At 40.6% G+C, this 21,924-nt stretch overlaps 1 protein-coding gene across 17 annotated transcripts in view; it reads left to right on the top strand.

Moving 5' to 3' along the window:
- The window catches only part of pikfyve (phosphoinositide kinase, FYVE finger containing), a 29,299-nt gene extending 10,035 nt beyond the window's left edge, over window positions 1–19,264 (top strand). For 5 of the 17 annotated variants that reach the window (XM_053234410.1, XM_053234408.1, XM_053234405.1 and 2 more), the window contains 38 exons: window positions 233–404; window positions 2,093–2,300; window positions 2,823–2,849; window positions 3,049–3,138; window positions 3,497–3,632; window positions 3,795–3,952; window positions 4,309–4,420; window positions 4,525–4,672; window positions 4,764–4,982; window positions 5,417–5,479; window positions 5,572–5,701; window positions 5,923–6,103; window positions 6,224–6,298; window positions 6,384–6,491; window positions 6,599–6,739; window positions 6,949–7,078; window positions 7,232–8,472; window positions 8,566–8,666; window positions 8,794–8,865; window positions 8,957–9,128; window positions 9,297–9,475; window positions 10,424–10,537; window positions 10,631–10,739; window positions 10,840–10,994; window positions 11,881–11,977; window positions 12,196–12,256; window positions 12,340–12,474; window positions 13,094–13,214; window positions 13,770–13,865; window positions 13,953–14,036; window positions 14,148–14,245; window positions 14,353–14,412; window positions 15,653–15,829; window positions 16,568–16,671; window positions 16,985–17,113; window positions 17,393–17,654; window positions 17,741–17,815; window positions 19,097–19,264. In XM_053234410.1, coding sequence (XP_053090385.1) covers window positions 233–404; window positions 2,093–2,300; window positions 2,823–2,849; window positions 3,049–3,138; window positions 3,497–3,632; window positions 3,795–3,952; window positions 4,309–4,420; window positions 4,525–4,672; window positions 4,764–4,982; window positions 5,417–5,479; window positions 5,572–5,701; window positions 5,923–6,103; window positions 6,224–6,298; window positions 6,384–6,491; window positions 6,599–6,739; window positions 6,949–7,078; window positions 7,232–8,472; window positions 8,566–8,666; window positions 8,794–8,865; window positions 8,957–9,128; window positions 9,297–9,475; window positions 10,424–10,537; window positions 10,631–10,739; window positions 10,840–10,994; window positions 11,881–11,977; window positions 12,196–12,256; window positions 12,340–12,474; window positions 13,094–13,214; window positions 13,770–13,865; window positions 13,953–14,036; window positions 14,148–14,245; window positions 14,353–14,412; window positions 15,653–15,829; window positions 16,568–16,671; window positions 16,985–17,113; window positions 17,393–17,654; window positions 17,741–17,815; window positions 19,097–19,212 — 5,856 coding nt within the window. In that variant the 3' untranslated portion in view covers window positions 19,213–19,264. The remainder of the gene's footprint in view (window positions 1–232; window positions 405–2,092; window positions 2,301–2,822; window positions 2,850–3,048; window positions 3,139–3,496; window positions 3,633–3,794; window positions 3,953–4,308; window positions 4,421–4,524; window positions 4,673–4,763; window positions 4,983–5,416; window positions 5,480–5,571; window positions 5,702–5,922; window positions 6,104–6,223; window positions 6,299–6,383; window positions 6,492–6,598; window positions 6,740–6,948; window positions 7,079–7,231; window positions 8,473–8,565; window positions 8,667–8,793; window positions 8,866–8,956; window positions 9,129–9,296; window positions 9,476–10,423; window positions 10,538–10,630; window positions 10,740–10,839; window positions 10,995–11,880; window positions 11,978–12,195; window positions 12,257–12,339; window positions 12,475–13,093; window positions 13,215–13,769; window positions 13,866–13,952; window positions 14,037–14,147; window positions 14,246–14,352; window positions 14,413–15,652; window positions 15,830–16,567; window positions 16,672–16,984; window positions 17,114–17,392; window positions 17,655–17,740; window positions 17,816–19,096) is intronic. The other 12 variants (XM_053234409.1, XM_026947964.3, XM_026947936.3 and 9 more) reach the window with 6 other exon arrangements.
- The last annotated feature ends 2,660 nt before the right edge of the window (window positions 19,265–21,924 follow it).

Below are 21,924 nucleotides of genomic sequence, written 5' to 3'. Positions count from 1 at the left end.
AGAAGATGGCGAAATTGTGGCCATAAAGGGGTGTACATGGTCAGCAACAATACTCGAATAGGCTGTGGCATTCAAGCTATGATTTATTGGTATTAACGGGCCCAAAGTGTGCCTAGAAAACATTCCCCACACCATTACACCACCTCCACCAGCCTGGACTGTTGACACAAGCCAAGGCCCAGTGGGTGTATACTTAATGTTGCTTTAATTCTGTGTGAATTGCTGCCGACAGGACAGCGATCTGAAGCAGTACTGGATGCCGGACAGCCAGTGCAAAGAGTGCTACGACTGCAATGAGAAGTTTACTACATTCCGCCGGCGCCACCACTGCCGTCTCTGTGGCCAGATATTCTGCAGCCGCTGCTGCAACCAGGAGATACCCGGCAAATTCATGGGATACACAGGTAAGTTGTTAGGAACTCAAAGCACAGCTCAGTACTGTCAGTATCTTATGTTCACATTCACCCTCCCATTTTCACGACTTATACCTTCTTACACAAAGCTCAACGGGCTTATATGAGATAGCAAATATCTCCATGTAAATGGCCATGCATTGGTGATGCTGATAGCTCTCAGATGAGTCCGCTCTATAACAGTCATCAACTCAGTGAGACTTTCCACAGACAACATTCTATCATATCATATATCTGATTTTAAAAGCCATTTCAAATCCATGTTTCAGATGTCATTGTGTAGATTTGATTTGGTTTACGGGTCTCTCCCCATTCAAGTATGACTGGCAGGCAGCGTTGGCAAGATGGCCACTGAGTGGATAGACTAGATAAAATTCTATATCCTTTTGGGAACTCAGTCAGTATCGTTTAGATATTAGTTGGGTGTGTTAATCACGAATACTTAGATATTTTGTGGAAACTACAGATTCCAAAGGTTCTTTTCCTTGTGGCTTTTAAATATTGGACACAGGGTTCAAAGGTTATGACTATGAACGTACTTCCAAATGAGGCCCAACTTTGACTCGATGGTGGTGCTAGAGCATTGGCAGCACTTTGCTCAAATTTGGTCAGAATGTTCCTTAGACCCTCCCCAATCAGTTTACCAAATGGCTATATGGGCTGCCATAGACACCCTAGGCAGAAGTGGAAGAAGAAGAAGAGAAGGTAGAATAACAATAGGGTGCCTACTCACCTTCAGTGCCTGGCCCCCTAAATATGTTTTTTTAAGTAGTTTAGTTGAACAATAAGGCTTTGCTGACATCACTGCATATACACATAATAAGAAGCCCGAAGTCCTAAAATAAGCAAATAACTTGTGAACTGTCACAACGCTCAAAAAAAGCTCAAAAAAAAGAAAATTTGTTGCAAGAATGACACAGCTGCCTACAGTTTTGCCTGATTGGCATGAGATCATGAGATGAATACCAATTAATTAACTGTGTTCACTCAGAAAAATCACTTGTTTAGCATTTTGCATTGGTTGTTCAGAATAGCAGCATATTAGATGTTAGAGGTTATTTAACCTGTGGTGTGGTTTGGTTTTGTAAACTGAGATTTTTTTGGTGAATGTGCATGGTTTGACATATTGCATTTAATTTACTTACTGATGAAACTCTGTGATTCCTCAGTGATGTGTCATAGTTTTTCAGCTAAAATAATAGGAAACAGAAAGTAGGAGTTGTTTATAAGTGATGAACAAGCTTGTCTTTTTTTAATTGTTAAATTGTTTTTCCAGTTGTTTTAGGACAGGTTTTAAGATTTTAATTTCTTTTTTTCTTTTTCATTTTGAGGAAAGTTCAAGGGCTTCAAAAATAACCGGAATTTTATTGTACACAATTAATCATGAGAGTAATATTTGAATAGTTGGATTAGATTCAGAAAATGAATCTGTACTGAGGTGGTCAGAGTTTTTATTTATTAATTTTTTTTTTTTAACACAGGTAAAAGAGTGTAAAAAGAGAACTCCTGGACTGATAACAGTTCCAGCATTATTGGAAAGCACACTGACAAAGTACTGATAATTACACTGTACAACTGAACAATCTCCAAACACTTCCTAGAGAACACTTACAATCAGACATTTGTGAAATTGTTTTTTTGTGTGTGTGTGTATGTGTGTGTGTGTGTTTTTGATGTAGGTGATTTACGGGCATGCACATACTGTCGCAAGATTGCACTGAGCTACGCGCACTCTGCTGACTCGGCATGTATTGGAGAGGATCTGACTTCTCTGTCAGACTCGCCGTGCTCTGTGTGTGTGCTGGAGCCCACAGAGCCTCGCACACCCGTCGGCGGACGCAAAGCCAGCCGCAACATCTTCCTGGAGGAGGACCTCGCCTGGCAAAGGTGAACATAAGGCAGCGGAAGAATGAGGGCCAGTAAAAAAAAAAATTAAAGAATGCTTGCTTTTTGTTTTATACCATGTTTTTTTGTTTTATGCCTCAAAACTTTTTTGTTTTATGCCATGTTATTTCTTATTTGGCCTCAGTGTTTTATGTTCAGAGAATATTTGCCGGGGACTGTCATACACTTGAATTTTATCTCTGCTTCTATTCTTTTAACCATCTGAAAAGCAGAAGTGGTTGAATGCAGAAGAAATTTGGTTCTTCTAACTATTCATGAGGCTGAAGACTGTGTGTGTGCGTGTGCGTGTGTGCGTGTGCGTGTGTGCGTGTGCGTGTGTGTGTGTGCGTGTGCGTGCGCGTGCGTGCGTGTGTGTGTAAGTAAAACCAGTTTAAGATTTTGCCTTTGTACTAGCTGTTCTCATTGCTGTGTAAGCAGTCAGTTTTTTTTTTTGTTTGTTTGTTTTGCTCATGTTCTGCGGATCTTTTTCAAAGCATGTCTTTTCTCCTTTCTCTTCATGCATAGAAAAACTCCCATTGGGATGAGGAAGAAGTGAGTCTCTGGTGTTTGCACCTTTAGTTGATATTTGGAGGCTTCCGTTGTTCTAGATGTAGCGAATGCAACAATGACATGCATGCCGTGCATGTGTTTTACTAACCAGATCTCTGTAGGTAGCAGGAATTTACATAGTCATTATGATTATTTTAGTCTGTTTGTCGTGTGTGTGTGTGTGTGTGTGTGATTGGTGCAGTTTGATTCACCCAGAGTCTCAAAATAGTGGGCTCAACTCTAGATTGTCTGCAGTGCAAGAAGATCTGGGCAAATCACCAGCACGAAAGAGGTTAGTGTGTGTCTGTGTGTTTATGTTGTTATGTAACTTTCTTTGTGGAAATGATTATAGGTAGGGCTGGGCAGTATGATTATAAGATAACAATATTACAGTGTATTCATTTTCTTTTAGAACTTATTTCTGACTGTGACAAGTAGCTCATTGGACAACTTGTTTATTTTTCCTTCTGTTGCTCATAGAGTTTCTTTTTGTAAATGCTTATTTTAAAACATTTTCTAAAACTCAGCCCAACTAATATTTGTGGTGCATGTTGTGCGTAATGATTTATGATATTTTTTGCTGTATCACTCCTAGTTACAGAGTATATGGACAAACTGAAAGGTCACATGTTTGCCTTTGCTCTCTGTAGATCAGCTAGTGTGACCAACTTGTCTCTGGACCGTTCAGGCTCCATGGTTCCGTCATACGACAGTTCAGTGAGCCCGCAGAGCAGCCGAGCGGCGTCCAAACCTGACCACAGCGAAGAGGAGCGCAAGATCCTCTTGGTACGCATCCCACCCCCCAAAAATCACACCAACACAACTATATAGTGTGGGGTTTCTATGGCATGACAAACTTTCATTCTCCTTAATTTTAGTGTGTTTTTCACGTCACATGGATTTTGACTACATTTCTTTTACTTATATAATTTTCAAACTTTTTTGTAGGATTCATCTCAGTTAAAAGATTTATGGAAGAAAATCTGTCACAGCAATACCGGGATGGAGTTCCAGGACCACCGATATTGGCTACGGACTTACCCCAATTGCATTGTGGGTAAAGATCTAGTAAACTGGCTCTTGCGAAATGGCACCATTTCTACTAGGTAAGATATAACTGCCATTAACAGATTCAAAACTACACAATGTGGTCTTGGACCATTGGATGACAAAATATCATGGAAAAAGCTGTGTCGCTAATATTAGTTTTTTCCCGAACAACAAACACAGCACCTATTTCCTACTAGTGTATTGTAAGACTTTTTCCCCCAAATCATTCCATTGGTTTGCAGTGATGTAACCTTACACTAACGTACTATATGGGAGAAACTTTCGTGCTATTTCTTGGTAGCTGAACCTTAGCTACAACATTGTGCCTTGGTGTGAAAATGGAACCTTTCTCAAAACACATGTTCATTTAAAACTTCTTGAACGTCGTTGTCCTTTGTTCCTCCCCAAACAGGGCTCAGGCCATAGCTATTGGACAGGCTCTGGTTGATGGGCGCTGGCTTGACTGTGTTACTCATCACGATCAGATTTTCCGTGATGAGTATGCACTGTATCGCCCTCTTCAGGTAAGTTTTTAATTAAAATTGTACATATGTCACTACTTTGTTATTGTGTTATACTAAAGATTGTTTTTTTTTTTTGTTTGTTTGTTTTTGTTTTGTTTTTGAAGAGCACAGAGTTCTCAGAGACTCCGTCCCCAGATTCGGACAGTGTGACCTCCCTGGAGGGACACTCAGAACCATCATGGTTCAAAGACATCAAGTTCGACGATAGTGACACAGAACAGCTAGCTGATGAAAATGACTTAATAACAACAAGTGAGAAGATTCTAGATATGACAGGTTACATATTTATCACATCTTCTCAGTGCATATCTATCTTATTTTTAAGAATGTTTCTGTTATTCAGGTTCAGCCAGCCCCAGCAAAAGAACGTCAGTCAGCAGTTTCCATTCAGCGGTGGACAGTGATTCAGCCGCCTCCATTAACCTGAATGTGGAGCAGGACAACGTCAACTTCCACATCAAGAAGCAGGCCAAGTACCCTCACGTGCCTCCTCACCCGGCCGAACAGAAAAGTATGGCGCACTCTGACCCATTCGCCCCCGACTCTGACTTCCACACACCAAGTGAGGAGAGGCTTAGAGACCTACTGGTCATATTTGTTGGCCTCATAGTGCATTAACTCATTAAGCAGCACTAACTCATTGCCCTGTTTGGCCAAGGCATGACTTACCACATCTTCATTCCCCTCCTAAAAATTCCCAGACACGAAATTAACAGTCTTTCACAACACTAATTGCCTAACAGCCTCTCTAAAATTAAAACTACTATGAAGCTGCACCGTACTGTTCAGAAGCATGACTTGCACTGACTCTCACAGCCCTTCCCCTAACTGCACTGACTTCCACTTCCTTAAAAATATCGAAACACAAAGCTGATATACAGTCTGCCATGATACTGACTGACTCACTGCAACTACAGAGAATGAATTGGTTGTCTTCTGATGTTGTCTGAGGTATTGCGTTGTCTCTGTCTCACTCTTTCTGTGCTTGTCATCCAGCTGAGGTCCTTGTCACAGAAGACGGCGGCCAGCATTTATCCATTAGTGATGCCTTCATTAAAGGTATGTATTCTTCAGAGTTCACATCTAAATCATTTTCTTTTGCTAATTAAATCTGGTCCCCAGCTGAGTTTTTTTTTTCTTTGTATTGGCAGAGTCTTTGTTTAATCGGCGGGTAGAAGAGAAGGCAAAAGAAATGCTCTTCACTCCACTGGGTTGGCACCACAGCTCCCTAGACCAACTGAGGGAGGAGAATGGCGAGAAGAAAGCTATGGAGAGACTTCTGTGAGTTATTGAGAGCACACAGACCAATGTTGGCAATATCTTTTAAAAAAAAAATATTCTATGCTCATATGTCAAAAAAATGTTCATGTTTCACTTTCTTGAAGCTGCTTTCACTTTCAGAAGCTACGGAGATAATTAAAGAGCCCCTGTTAAATTTTGACACAAACATTTCCAAACATTGACTCTTTCTTGCGGATTCTTGCATTAATCACGTCATTCAGATCGGCCAACCACAGCCACATGATGGCCCTGCTGCAGCAGCTGCTCTACAGCGAGTCACTCTCTCTCTCCTGGCGAGACATCATCGTGCCCGTGGTGCGGCAGATAGTGCAGACGGTGCGTCCAGATGTTCGCAGCTGTGACGATGACATGGACATTCGCCAGCTGGTCCACATTAAGAAGGTAGGATCTCGCATTCTCATCTCAGTGTTCTCTGGGCAGTCCATTTATGACGAAAGAGCAAATCTGTACATCTCGGTCAAGTTCTTATGTGAGAAAAGAGCATTTGGTCTTTTTTTGTAGATACCCGGAGGAAAGAAGTTTGACTCTGTCCTGGTGAATGGCTTTGTTTGCACAAAAAATATTGCCCACAAGAAGGTGTGTGTGCGTTTTCATACGTGAATTTGTTATGAGTGCACATTTGTGTTCTTCTTGACTGATCATAGGTCGTCTCGTTTTCCAGATGAACTCTTACATTAAGAACCCCAAGATCCTTCTGCTCAAGTGTTCCATTGAGTATCTTTACAGAGAAGAGACAAAGTTCACCTGCATTGATCCAATTGTGCTTCAGGTATCTCTCTGTTATGATGTAATGTGTCGTCTATTACACAAATATTTGACTGCAGTACTAAAAGTCAGATTGGAGTACTGACAAAGCATAACTAATGTTATCTGTAGGAGCGAGAGTTTCTGAAGAACTATGTGCAACGAATAGTTGATGTGCGTCCTAACCTGGTGCTGGTAGAGAAGACGGTGTCACGCATCGCTCAGGATATGCTGCTTGAGCACGGCATCACTTTAGTCATCAACGTCAAACCTGTTAGTGCTTCTACTGTGGCTGTGGAAATAAACTAACACACACTCAGACTCACATTTAGACTTAACCAAATGAAGTTCTGTATGTGTGGATTGCTTTCCAACAATGAAAGCTTCACCACAGAGCCAGATCAGTGGTAGAACCTACACATGACTTTGACATTATTGGTTTGTACTCTGTTTTTGCTCATGTCTCCTCTTTGTCTTTGTAGCAAGTGCTAGATCGAGTGAGTCGAATGACTCAGGGAGATTTAGTCATGTCTATGGATCAGCTTTTGACCAAACCTCGCTTGGGAACTTGCCACAAATTCTACCTTCACTCCTTCCAATTAAACACTAATAGTAAGTATCATATATCATATCATATTTGATTTGATCTTACGATAATGTTCAGTTTTTTTTCCCAATACTCACTAAAATCAGTGACTTAAGCTGCTTTGCTTAACAGGATGTTAAATGATCCTGTTATTTCACTGATTTTTTTTTTCTTTTCAGATGAACTGAAGACACTGATGTTCTTCGATGGATGTCCTTCTCATCTGGGTTGCACCATCAAGCTGCGTGGTGCCTCAGAATATGAGCTAGCCCGAGTTAAGGAGATCATTATGCTGATGGTGTGTGTAGCTTATCACTCTCAGTTAGAGATTTCCTTCCTTATGGATGAGTTTGCAATGCCTCCTAGCCTTTCTAAGAGCTCGTCATTCCACTGCCTGCTGGAGAGTGCAGCTGAGGAAACAGAAAAGGAGGTGGACAAGGAGAGCCAGGGGAACCAAGCTGAAACAAGGGAGGAGCATGCAGAGCTCCACTCGGAAGGCGACTTCGACTTTGAGCCAGGGCTTCGAGAGATAATAAAAGGCCACAGTAGGCAGCATTCTACCTCTGAGTCCTCACTGAAGGACGGAGAAAGTCCTAAAGTAAGCAGAAATGACTCACCCATGTCTACATTTGTGGCAGAAGGGGATGAGATAAAGACCTCCACTCCCATGTCTAGCCAATCAAACCAGCCACAGTGTACGTCCCCTCCTTATCTCTCGTCTATGGAGGAGATCGTAGAGGAGGAGGTGAAAGAACCAGCTGAGGCAGTTAGAAATAGAGAGGACGAGGACACCCTGGTGCGAGGGAACAGCACCAGTTCAGAGACGCCCCTTGCTCCAACACAGCTCTTCAGAGACCCTCTGCAGGATGACAGTGGCCTGTTCGTGGCTGAGCAAGTGACTTCAGCAGATGATCGGCTTAAGTCCATCTCAGCCAGCTTTAGGCAGGAGTTGAAGGACGTTATCCTGTGCATCTCGCCCTTTATGACCTTTCGTGAACCCTTCTTGCTGACACTGGCTGGCCTACGCTGCCCAAGCCGTGACTACTTCCCTGAGCAGATCTACTTCTCACTGCTGATAAACAAGGACCTCAAGGAGATCGACAGCCGCCGCAAGAGGCTCCTGCTCAAGGACTCAAACCCATCTAGTGGTTCTCTGAGCAATGGGATCGGGCCACAGCACCGCCCAGTCCGAGTGTTGCCTTCCCATAAACTCACTACTACCCGCATCACACAGCAGCTGGGCAACAGTCAGGATCTGGCCCGCATGCTGGCAGACTACCGCGCTCAGGGAGGACGAATCCAGCGAGACATTGACCCATTTGCTCATCCCACACATGCTCCAAATTCAAAGGCACCAGCCAAGGCAGACAGTGAGGAGGAGAAAGGACCAGGGCAGAACGACATGGTCTGGGGTGCCAAGGTATAAATAGGTCTCCATGTGGCTGTCATAATGTGAAATGTGTGTAAAACACTTGTACTGAGAGGTGTGTTGTGCTATTTTCCTCCCTTGCAGCTCGACTGCCTGAATCCAATAAACCACCAACGGCTGTGTGTGTTGTTCAGCAGCTCCTCAGCACAGTCCAACAATGCCCCTAACCACTGCGTCAGCCCTTGGTAAATCCTGCTTATCATTCTGTGTTTCAAATCTCTCATAGATTAACGAGAATCATCTCTTCCATCAGACAGATATCTAGGTGAAATTCTGAACGTGGTTTAAACTGCATCTGTTACTTCAATTTAGGATTGTGACCATGGAATTTTATGGGAAGAATGACTTGACTCTTGGAATATTTCTGGAAAGATACTGTTTCAGGTATAACTATTCTAAATGGCAAATTTTAAGAATTATTTAGTACATGTGATTTCTGAAAGCCTAATGACTTCTGTTTGCGTGTGTAATGCAGGCCATCTTACCAGTGCCCCAGCATGTATTGTGAAACTCCCATGGTACACCATATCCGCCGCTTTGTGCATGGCAATGGCTGTGTCCAGATTGTTCTAAAAGAGCTCGATTCACCTGTGCCTGGATACCAACACACCATCCTCACTTACTCCTGGTGCAGAATCTGCAAACAGGTATTTGGGTCAATGCAGTGGCTGACAAATCACACGCTCTATTTCCTTTACTTCTCTAATTTAAGGATATATGCAATGATCAGAGCTGTAAACATTAGCTGTGGGCACTAGCCCAAACACATTTTGACATTTGGTGTCCTAATGGTGTTCATTCTTCCATGGTGACAGGTTACTCCAGTTGTCCCCTTGTCCAACGATTCATGGTCCATGTCCTTTGCTAAATATCTGGAGCTGCGTTTCTATGGCCACCAGTACACTCGCCGTGCCAATGCCGAGCCATGCGGACACTCCATCCACAAGGACTACCACCAGTACTTCTCCTACAACCAGATGGTGGCCTCTTTCAGGTGAACATCCCTTATATACACTGCCTGGCCAAAAAAAAAGTCGCACAATCTAATATTTTGTTGCACTGCATTTAGCTTTGATTACGGCACGCATTCGTCCTGGCATTGCTTCAACAACCTTATGCAACTTCATAACATTTATTTCCATCCAGAGTTGCATTAATTTTTGGCTGCGATCTTGCATTGAGGACAGGAGAGTCTAACCACTCCGTAAATTCTTCTCCCGTACATCCCAAAGACTTTCAGTGGGGTTAAAGTCAGGACTCTGTGATGGCCAATTCATGTGTGTAAATGATTCTTCATGCTCCCTGAACGACTCTTTCACAAGTTAAGCCTGATGAATCTTAGCATTTTCATCCTGGAATATGCCTGTGCCTTCAGGGAAGAAAAAGTCCATTGACGGGATAACCTGGTCATTCAGTACATTCAGGTGCTCAGCTGACTTCATTTTATTGCCACACAAACATAGCCGTGAGTTCTCCTGTCGATTTTTTTACGATGTGACATCACCAAGCGTTTTAAAGATCTCTGATCACGATCATTCAAGATTTTTTTCCGACTACATTTCTGCTGTAAAGCTGACGGTTCACCACTATCCTTCCAGGCTCTAATAATGCACTGGACATTTCATAACCCAGTTCCAGCGATTTCAGCAATCTCCTTAGTTGTTTTCTTTGCTTGATGCAGGCCAACAATTTTCCCCTTCAGTAACATCTTTTCCACGACCACGGGATACATAATCTGCCATGGTTGTTTATACATGAGAAGCTACACACTGCATCAGTTAAGGTTCAAAGAATAAATTTATTTCAGCCTTCCTTTAATTATTTTCACAAACCATTCACTTCCACAGTTTCCAGATTCTGTTCATGAAGCAGTGACATTTGCATAAATGTTATTCTTTTAATGTTTATTTCCAAATATATTTTTGCTGCTTCATATCTATAGCTATATCCCAGTGAGACTGTTGGAGATCTGCCTGCCTGCTCCTAAGATCATCATCAGGAACCAGGGCCCCAGTAAGACCATTCTGCAACAGGACCTCAAAGATTTTGCGCTGAAGTAAGAATCTTTACCTGGCCCTACCCTGTCACCATTTCCCATTCCAGTGTCATGTCTTTAAAGCAGATGGATTTGATTTCCTCTTTCAAACAGGGTGACTCAGGTGTATGCTGCAATAGACGACCGTCTCACCTCTCTTAAAACGGACACGTTCAGTAAAACTCGCGAGGAGAAAATGGAGGACTTGTTTGCGCAGAAAGATGTAAGTTTGAGAAATTGATAATATTGTTTAATATTGTTTCAGTATTGTGAGCCTGCTGTATGGGATGTTAATATCTTTGTGTTTCTTTCTGTGTGGTTAGATGGAGGAGGGTGAGCTGCGCAGCTGGATGGAGAAGCTGCAGGGACGTCTGCAGGCCTCGACTGTGGACACTCCACAGCAACTGCAGACTGTTCTCGAGTCTGTGGTGATGAAGAAGCAGAGCTTGTGTGAAACACTGCAATCTTGGAACAGCAAGTAATAAACCCTAATCACAGTGACTTTCAAATATGTACACTGCACATACCAACAGAGCAAATACACTCACTTTATTAGGAACACCTGTACACCTGCACATTCATGCGGTTATCTATTCAACCAATCATATGGCAGCAGCTCAATGCAAAAAATTATGCAGATACAGGTCAAGAGCTGTGAGTAATGTTCACATCAAACATCAGAATGAAGAAAAAGTGTGATTTCTGTGACTTTGAACGTGGCATGGTTGTTGCGTATTTCAGAAACTACTGATCTCCTGCGATTTTCACACACAACAAGCTCTAAAAAAACATTTAGTGAGCAACAGTTCTGTGGGTGGAAACGCCTTGCTGATAAGAGAGGTCAGAGGGAAATGGCCAGATTGGTTCGAGCTGCCAGGAAGGATATAGTACCTCGTATAATAACTCTATTAACTGTGGTGAGCAGAAAAGCATCTCAGCATGCACAAAACATCGAATCTAGAGGTAGATGGGCTACAACAGCAGAAGACCACATCAGGTGCCACTTCTGTCATCCAGGAACAGGAATCTGAGGCTATCATGGGCACAGACTCATCCAAACTGGACAGGTGAAGATTAGAAAAAAAAATCACCTGGTCTTTTTCCAGTCTTCGACTGTCCAGTTTGGGTGACCCTACACTGCTGCTACATGATTGTCTGAGTCGATAACTGCATGAATGTGCAGGTGTTCCTAATAAAGTGGACAGTGAGTGTAGAAGCCAGATCATGATGGGGGCAGTTATTACTGTTATTATTTGAAACAAAAACAAAGTATTCTTTTGTGTATTGAGATTAGGGTAGAGATTAGAGTAAGGTGTTGGAATAAAATTGTTTAAGTCGAAGACATAACTCTGGGTGTGTGTCAGACTGCAGGACCTCTTCCAGCTGGAGAAGGGCAGGAAGCGTTTGTCTGTTCCACCCAGCCCTGGCAGACACAGACAGGCCACCAATGATGAGAGCAAGGTTAATATCCTTAGAATGCACATTATTCTTGTGTTTCTGGGACCAAAAAGTGCATGTTTGCACAGTGGCATGCTATTTAGACTGTAATTGGGTGAGAACTTCCTGTAATGTCATGCTTACTCTATTCAATTTCAAATTAATATCAACATTTTTAATATATTCAGTTTCAAATTAATATCAACAAATTAATATCAGTGTTCTGTTTTTTTGATTGACAGACGAGTGTCTTGGAGTCGTCCCCCCGCAACCCCTCCCCTGTGGTACAGAATGGTGAGAAAGGTGAGTTCATTAACTAATTAACATATAAAACTTGTCAGTACATTTTGATTGTCTCGTACAGATGACAGAGCTCTATTTTCCAGCCTTAGAGGATCGTTACCTCAGCACCCTGCCCTCAAACACAGGATCCTCGTCCTTTCCCCTACCATCACCAGCCGAGCAGAGCTCAGAGATCCCCACGTCTGGTCCTTCCTTCCATGATCAGGACTCTGAAGGAGGTGACACACATGCACATACAGACATGGTCTCAGGAACTGATTTACTAAACGCTTACATATGTAAAAACATGTATGTGCAAACTTGATAATACCCACAAAAATATCCAGGCTGATTTATTAACAGACTGTAAAATACCACTGTCTGTTTTACGTGAAATCTGGCGTATTTCTACATAAAGTTACAAACTACAGTGTCACTACATTCATTTTACATGAATTCATTAGAAAAGTTTTTTAAAGTTATGACTCTATAATACCATGGTAAAGTTGGTTTTATAATCCATATGCAGCATATCCACACTCCAGAGACAATAGCAACCCAGATTTCCTTACTAACATTTTTGAAATGCGTAATCATCGTGGCTTTTTTTTTTTTTTTTTTTAAATGCTAAGATAATTGTTTTTTAATTATATTACATACACACATGCAGAACCCTCATATATATATATATATCTATATATAAATGTTTCCTCCCCCTACTTTGCACATGACTTCATTTTAACAGTTACTCTTTGTAAATCATCTGCATAGTACCCACTGAATATGCATCATATATAGTCCATGAGTCATAGAATGTAAGAGTCCATAACATCAGTTTGCTCCATGTCTCTCTCTCAGAGGTGTTTGATAGCCACCTACAAGGCTCCAGTGACAGTCAAGTGAAGGAGAAGACCACCATGAAAACCATTCTGGCCAACCTGTTACCAGGAAACAGTTATAACCCTATTCCTTTACCTTTGTAAGTATCTTATTACATTTATCATCTTCTATACATACTTGTATCACATCGCTGTAGAATACTCGATTCTGATTGGTCAGAAGATGTTGATTAATTTTCTATAACAGCGCAGCTACTACAACTCAGTAGTTCCCAGCTGTAAGGTTACTGTATATTAATGCACTTATTTTAATATGTTATATATCAATTTTATAGTAATAACTTAAACGCAGAGACTTGTGGCAGACACTCCACATAAACGGATTAAAGAAGTGTGTAGTTTTCTGTGAGGTGGTTTGGAAGGATAATGTAAGTGATAACAGGAACTCATTTCATGGAAGCTCCACAACTTTAAACATAACTATAAACGGATAAAAAGTATGACGCGTCATTTTTTAATAAACAGAAATTTATCACTAGCAAATTGCTGTTGTATGAGAGGAATAAAACACTTCAAGATGTGCTGTTATAGGGAAATAATGACAGGTGGTGTGAGGTTCTGAAGTGTTTTATTCCTTGTATATTGTGTACTTTTATTGGATTCTTTAATTCCAGATAATGTTTTGTTTGTTTTAGTGACCCAGATAAACACTACCTCATGTATGATCATGAGCGTGTCCCCATTGCCGTGTGTGAGAGAGAACCGAGCTCTATCATTGCCTTCGCTCTGAGGTAATCCACATTTTATACAATACGATCCTGCTTCACTGACTCTTCCTATTTGTTCTTTAAATGTTAATGAAATGATTTCCCTTTTAGCTGTAAAGAATATAAAACTGCTCTTGAAGACCTTTCAAAGACTACACTGAAGGCCCCTGGAGAGGAGATCTCTCAGACCAGCAGGTTTGCATATACATTTATATGAAATTACTCTTATATTCATGGAATTGTAGGATTGTTGCTATGTGTGATACAGGACTAGTCCTGCCCTGATCCATTCCTCTTCGATATCAGTAGTTCTGGAGAGAACAAGGTGAAGAACAGCCCTGCCAAGGTGACTGATGGCAGCACCTCTCAGGCTGGCCGCAGCAGCATAGACACAGACCCACCCAGTGAGTAAATGAAACACTGAGTCATCCACTGGATTTCTCAAAAGAGGATGTAAATATCAATTTGAAGCATCTCGGTTTCATATATCATTATTTACTTGCTCTCACAGAGGAGACTGAGAGTGGTGACAAACAGAAGAAGCAGTCGGGGAATCCGCACATTGAATTGCGTAAGTGTTTAAATAGAAATTTTAACTGAGAAAAAAAATATTCTAAAATGGATATTTTTGGCTCTGAAATCTGATTGGCTGAGCTGCTTTCGAAGCCAATGTAATATATGCACACCTGTGACAGTATTATAATTATTACATTCTGTATTAATATGCCAGGTTTTAAACTATTTTTTTATTAGGATTTTATCATATTGTTTTTTCACCATTTTATTTAACAGTACAAGGGTTTTATGCACTCTGCTTTATGTCATGCCTAGGAACACCCATACCTGTGATTAAATCACTGTAACACACTCTGTTATAGGTTATTGCTTTATTTAGCTACATAAAAACATGGTCCTAAGAAGCTTTCGTTCATTTTTAGGAAAGTGAATGAAAAGGCATTTTCATGTTCCCTAATTCGGGAATTTAGTAGGAGTTCTGTTTCGTTTATGGGTGCCAACAAACTGGAAACAGTATTTTTTGATTTTTTTTTTTTTTTTTTTTAACTATGTAGAATTTTCAACGTTGTTATTATTGATGTATAATTTTAAAATACAGTACATCTGTTCCGTCCTTAATTTTACTAAGTATAGTTGGGTGTTGTTTTAAATATTACTTATTTATCAGCTTTGGCATCAATGGTATCAAATTATCTTCTTTTCTGTTAAAAATACATGATGCAGTAAAATATTTACAGTAATATCCTAGTTTCAGCCCAGTGACATTAGTTTCCTCTAGCCTCCATATCTCAGTGAGCTCTTAATTTGATTAGCAAGTTTATTCTACAAGCCGACAATCTGTTGAGAGTATTTAACAAAGGTTTGCTGGCGAAACTTAGGCAATTTGTGTAATTGTAATTGTTAATCAATTGTAATTTAGAAAATGATTTGTAAAAAAAATAGGCATAATGTATGAAGTATGTATGATATGTCTCATTTAGCAAGCAAACTCATGTGTGCTTTCACCCAAATGCCCAGATTTTACCAGCATCCTTATAGATAAATAAATCTTTTTACAGTTCTGACCAGAAACATTTTAGCATTATTTTTTCAGGACTAATATAGCAATCGGGTATGATTTGAACTTTTATCTCCATGACCATACAGTATAACCCTTAAAACTAGCATTGTGTAGATTTAAAGAAGATTGTCCTCGCTGAAATTTTCCATTCAATTAGTGTCAATTTAACACAACTTGTGTGACCGAGGGGAAAACGTCTGAGCTCATCTGTGTGTGCACTGTGTTTTCTCTGCAGAGTTCTCAGACGCCAGTGCAAAGTTCTACTGCCGCATCTACTACGCTGAGGAGTTCCATAAGATGAGGGAGGAGGTGATGGAGAGCACAGAGGAAGATTTTGTCCGCTCACTCTCTCACTGTGTCAACTGGCAGGCTCAAGGTGGCAAGTCAGGAGCGGTCTTCTACGCCACTGAAGGTGAATCTCAGAAATTCAAAATAAGCACTTCTCGAGCGTCCTTGTGAGTTGTCTGAGGTTTGTCTAAGGTTTCAGCCTGCCAATGGGTGATTGCAAGATGATCAAAAGGATAATGCCACAGCTGTCTGTTTCTGAGAGTCTAAGAGAGCATAATGTGAAGGATGGCTTTCCTCCTGTCCTGTTGACCAGAGCGACACTAGCCAATCATGAGCGTCTGTGAACTCCCCAAGTTGCTCTTTGACACTGGACGAGCTACAGTTAGACAAAATGACTTTTTGACCTGCAGAAGCACATTAGTCGTTATGCAACTGAAAAACAGCTGCCAGATAGAAATCAGATATGCCTAAAATATAAGAAAAATTTGGGTATAAATCTAAAATGGGGAGAGGTTCCACTCTCTCACTCACTTTCAGTAAACCCTTTATCCTGGTCAGGGTCGCCTATCTCGGCAATCCTGGGATTCACATCCTCGTATACACACACACACACACACACACACACACACACACACATTCATTAACATGTAGGGCCAATTTATGTTAGCTAATCCACCTACAGGCATGTTTCTGGGAGCTGGGAGGAAACCCATGTGGACACAGGGAGAACATGCTTATTAGGTTTCATTAATCTTTTATACATTTGCAGTTACAATGCATCTGTTCAGTAAGTCAGAAGATGTGGGTTGTTACAACAGGTGTAGTGTAATTTAGCAGCTGAAGTCCTTTCTTCTCTCCTCAGATGACCGGTTTATTTTGAAGCAGATGCCCAGGCTGGAAGTACAGTCCTTCCTGGATTTTGCCCCACACTACTTCACTTACATCACTGGTGCAGTTCAACAGAAGGTAGCTAAGATTCAGTTTAATTTACAATTAGTCTCATCCTCAGTTTATGGCCTGCAAAATTTTCAAAATTTTCAAAATTTCTGTATCTTAAAGGTTGCCATCAGATTGGCTCCCTACACTGCTAGCTTGTGAGACTATTCTAGAAATAAACATTTAAAAATGAAAGGTCTGTCTTTAAAACTGCCATTTTGAAAAAAAATATATAACCATAAGCTATAAGTAACTATGTCTTTCTGCAGTGTTCTTATCATATAGAAAGATGTATTTGGGCTGCAATCACTTTCTCTCCCCTCTTTCCACTTCCTGTTCTCAGCGGCCTACAGCACTGGCAAAGATACTGGGAGTTTACCGTATTGGCTACAAGAACTCACAGAACAACACGGAGAAGAAGCTCGATCTGCTTGTGATGGAGAACCTCTTCTATGGACGCAAGATGGCGCAGGTGTGTGAGGCCAGAGAGTGTGTCTGCTTGTACACAGATTAAGTCACTTGGCTCATTAGTGACATCTACTGTATGACAGTCTAGGGGCTTTTATATTCCACTGATGTGTCTTGCCTCTGCAAAGGAATGTTTGTTATATTGTAATATATTGTCATGTTCATGCACTATAAATAAATTTATGCTTTAACCTCATAATGTCCCTCCAATCAGATAGTCATGTAATTAATCTTATTTTGCTCAAAGACTCACCCTAGATTGCTGTCATTTATACTTTCCCAGGTGTTCGACCTGAAGGGCTCTCTGAGGAACCGCAACGTGAAGACTGAGCAGGGTAAGGAGAGCTGCGAGGTGGTGCTGCTGGACGAGAACCTGCTCAAGCTGGTGCACGATAATCCGCTCTACATCCGATCGCACTGCAAGGCCATCCTGCGTGCCGCCATCCACAGCGACGCCTACTTCCTGTCCAGCCACCTCATCATCGACTACTCACTGCTGGTGGGCCGTGATGACGCCTCTGACCAGCTTGTCGTGGGCATTATAGGTACGTCACCAGACTGACACGGCATTTGTGTGTTTTCCAACATGAGAAGCTCGTGACATATACAACGTGTCCCGTTCTTTTTCTAGATTACATCCGGACATTCACATGGGATAAAAAGCTCGAGATGGTGGTCAAGTCTACGGGAATTCTCGGCGGGCAAGGTTAGAGTTCTGTTCATTGCTTATTATACAGTACAGCGCAAAAGTCTTAGGCACCCTATTTTATTAGTGCAAACGTTGTTTTAGATTTTAATTTTATGACTTCTACATTATTGATTCAGTACAAAAACATTTTAGATTTCCAAACATTAGTTTTCCATCACAAAATTAAATGTTACAGAAAAATGTTTGTATGTCAGTAAAGAAAGCAGCAGATTACATAAGAGACACTTTTCAGACAAAAATACATAATGAAGGCTGCTGGGTTTCGCTGCAAAAATAAGAAGCAAGTGTGACAGTCAAAGTCTCCAGAAGAACTGTGGCTGCTTCTGCAAGATGCTCAGTAACACTTACAGCTCATTTCCTTATAAAACTGCACACATTGTACCTGAGACTACTATTTTTTTTTTAAAGCAAAGGATTGTCACACCAAATATTGACTTTGTTTCGTTATTAATGAAACATTTCATTGTTTACTGTTCTTTATAGTAGTTTTTTTAATGTAGAAACATTTAATTTCATTATTTTTGAAGGCATCTTTGCTCATATTCAGAGAATTTTTACACACTTCCAGCCATAATGAAATGAATGCAGGTTAAAGTCTCACTTTTTATGGACCTATGCCACATTATTAGGCAGGTTTTTAATAAATAAATTCATTATTTAGTAATGTGGGTATATTACCAAGTATGACACAAACATCCTGGTTCATCAGGGGTACTCAATATAATTTTAATTTATATTGTGTATATACACTCACCATCCACTTTATTAGGAACACCAGTACATTTGCACATTCATGCAGTTATCCAATCAGCCAATCATGTGGCAGCAGCACAAATGCAAAAAATCAGGCAGATACAGATCAAGAGCTTCAGTTAATGTTCACTTCAAACATCAGAATGGGGAAAAAATGTGCTCTCATTGACTTTAACTGTGCATGGTTGTTGGTGCCAGATGGTTTGAGTATTTTAGAAACTGCTGATCTCCTGGGATTTTCACACATAACAGTCTCTAGAGTTTACACAGAACGGTGTGAAAATTGCACCACTCTGTGTAAACTCTAGAGACTGTTGTGCATGAAAATCCCAGGAGATCAGCAGTTTCTAAAATACTCAAACCAGCCCATGTGACACCAACAGCCATGCCACAGTTAAAGTCACAGAAATCACACTTTTTAGTATGTAGTGCATATACAGGATAGTATAAAAACGTCCACTACTTGGTAGCTGTTCCTGCATCCTTGTTTGACATGACGTGTTGTGTGCTCTTGCTGCCCCACAGGTAAAATGCCCACAGTTGTTTCTCCAGAGCTGTACCGTGCCCGCTTCTGTGAAGCCATGGACAAGTACTTCCTTATGGTCCCTGACCACTGGACCGGACTGGGTGTGAACTGCTGAGTGCTGAAACTGCACATGCTACAGTAGACAATCCACACTGACTGGAAACTTTTTTTAAAAAAAATAAAGCCCTGCTTGGGTGGACAGCGGCAAGCACATGGGAAACTAGAGAAAGACCTTTTAATCCATATGCACACAAAAGCATGGCAGGATGCTGTGCACTGCACATTTCAGTTTACTAGAAATAAGATAAAAGGTCAGTGGGTTTCAAAAAGACCCTTAAAGACTGTCGCACTGAAATGCATTAACAAGCTAGATACCTGTAATGCTGTTTATGTATTTATATATTAATAATCTAACTATGGATAATGTAAAACTTTCCTAAATGTACAGAGATTATGTAATTAAAGATTATTAACACTGTTTGGGTCTTTAATGTAACAACCTTTATATATTGCAACTTTAATAAGAGCACCTAGGTGATCTACCAGTTACCGTTTAATAAGTGTTTTATTTTAAGAATATTTTACAAGCAGAGATACATTTTTAATAAATTAAAACTATCATTTAAATGTTCAACTATTTCCAGGAAGATCAAATCAATATAAGGACAACATGATGGTGTTTAAAAGATATAGCTGAATTTTGTAGGTATATTTATTAACTACATTTACCAGTTCTTCTACCCAGTCCATCAGTGGACAGGGAGACCATTAGACCGCTGCTCACTAGATATTAAGTGTTGTAACGGTACAGCAGCATTATCACTGCTGCACCTGATCCATTCATAACAGCATCATACTCATAATAAGGTCTCCAGATAATATCTGATCAGTGGTCATCTTATAGTGATCCTTTTCCACTGAAAACATAAGGTAGAGGAGGGCTGACAAAACTATTCATAATAACAGATAGGCTACAGTCAGTAATTGTGTCCAGTGCCTCACATAAGTATTCACCCCCACTTAAACATTTTCCACATTTTGTGGTGTAAAGTGCCGATACTTTATGGACTTAGTGGACTTAATTCCGAAAAAATGTCAAGAACATCTATATGCACTCACCGTCCACTTTAATAGGAACACCTGTACAACTGCACATTCAGCTAATCAGCCAATCATTTGGCAGCGGTGCAATGCAAAAAAATCATGCTGACATAGGTCAAGTGCTTCAGGTAATGTTCACATAAAACAGAAGAAGAAAAAGTGTCATCTCTGTCACTTTAACTGTGGCATGGTTGATGGTACCAGATGTGCTGGTTTAAGTATTTCATAAACTGCTGATCTCCTGGAATTTTCACACACAACAGTCTCTAGAGTTTACACAGAGTGGTGCGAAAAACAAAAAAACACTGAGTGAGTGACAGTTCTGTGGGTGGAAATGTCTTATTGATGAGAGAGATCAGAGTAAAATGGCCAGATTGGTTCAAGCTGCCAGGAAGGATATAGAAACTCAGATAATCACTCTTTACAGCTGTGGTGAGCAGAAAAGCATCACAGCATGCACCAAACATCTAACCTTGAAGTGGATGGCCTACAACAGCAGAAGACCACATTGGGTTCCATTCCTGTCATTCAAGAACAGGAAGAGTTCTATCATCTGAGGCTATCATAGCCACAGACTCACCTAAACTGGACAGTTGAAGATTAGGGGAAAAAATTGCCTGTTTTTTTTCCCCAGGCTTCAGCTGTCCAGTTTCAGTGAGTCTGTGCTCATGATAGCCTCAGATTCATGTAACAGATCTGAGTTACTATAGACTTCCTGTCAGCTCAGACTAGTCAGGTCATTCTCCTCTGATCTCTCATCAACAAGGCGTTTAGTTGGTAAATAAGTAAATTAAATGTTGCATTCATGATGTGAAACACTTTAATTAGTTCTCGTGAATCCTGTTGGCATCAGAAGTCACATAGTTAGTTGAAGTCCAACTGTGTGCAATAAAAAATTCTCTCAATATAAATCTGTAACACCTGTTCCTGTAAGATCCCAGAGTTTGTTAGAGAACATACCTAAATAAACAGCATCATGAAGAACAAGGAGCTATCAGAACAAGTCCAAGGCAAAGTTCTGGAGAAGTATCCATCAGGGTTTGGTTATAAAAACATCCAGAATTTTGAACATGCCATGGAGCAACAGTGAATCCATTATTTATAAATGGAAAGAATATGGCAGAACTTTTAAAGGAGGACATCCAGCAAAAGTCAACAGTAAGGAGGGCAATAGTCAGAGACGCAACCAAGAGGAACTGCACACAGGTGCACTTCATTTAAATAATGATGTGACTTCTGATGGCATCTGCATGCACCACAATTTATTTATGGGTTTCACACCAACTGTGGTGAATACTTACGCATTCACAACGTTTACGTTTTTATTTAAAAATAATTTTTATTTATAAAAATGATTAATTATTAAAAATTATTAAAAATTATATATTATTTTATTTTGCAGACTATATTAATTTTATGCCATTTCAGTATTATGGGTTATTTTGTGTAGACTCATGACATACTATAATGCCAGTTAAGTCCATTTCACTTCCAGGTTGTAACACGACAACACATGGAAAAGTTCACCAAAAGGGGATGGTGGGGGGTGAATACTTACGCAAGGCACTGCAAGTGGACCAGTATGTTAGGTAGACCTGATAAAATAATAACTTTGTGTATGTCAGTAAGTGCACGCAACTCCCATTTTATGGATAAAGCATCCATAAACGACTCTGGTGCATGTTGGAAGACAGTGACAGCGGAAAAAGGGACAACACACATAAAA

This window comes from Pangasianodon hypophthalmus, chromosome 5 (genome assembly GCF_027358585.1).
Source record: "Pangasianodon hypophthalmus isolate fPanHyp1 chromosome 5, fPanHyp1.pri, whole genome shotgun sequence".
Taxonomy (NCBI): domain Eukaryota; kingdom Metazoa; phylum Chordata; class Actinopteri; order Siluriformes; family Pangasiidae; genus Pangasianodon; species Pangasianodon hypophthalmus.
This window is presented reverse-complemented; position numbering and strand designations above follow the sequence as displayed.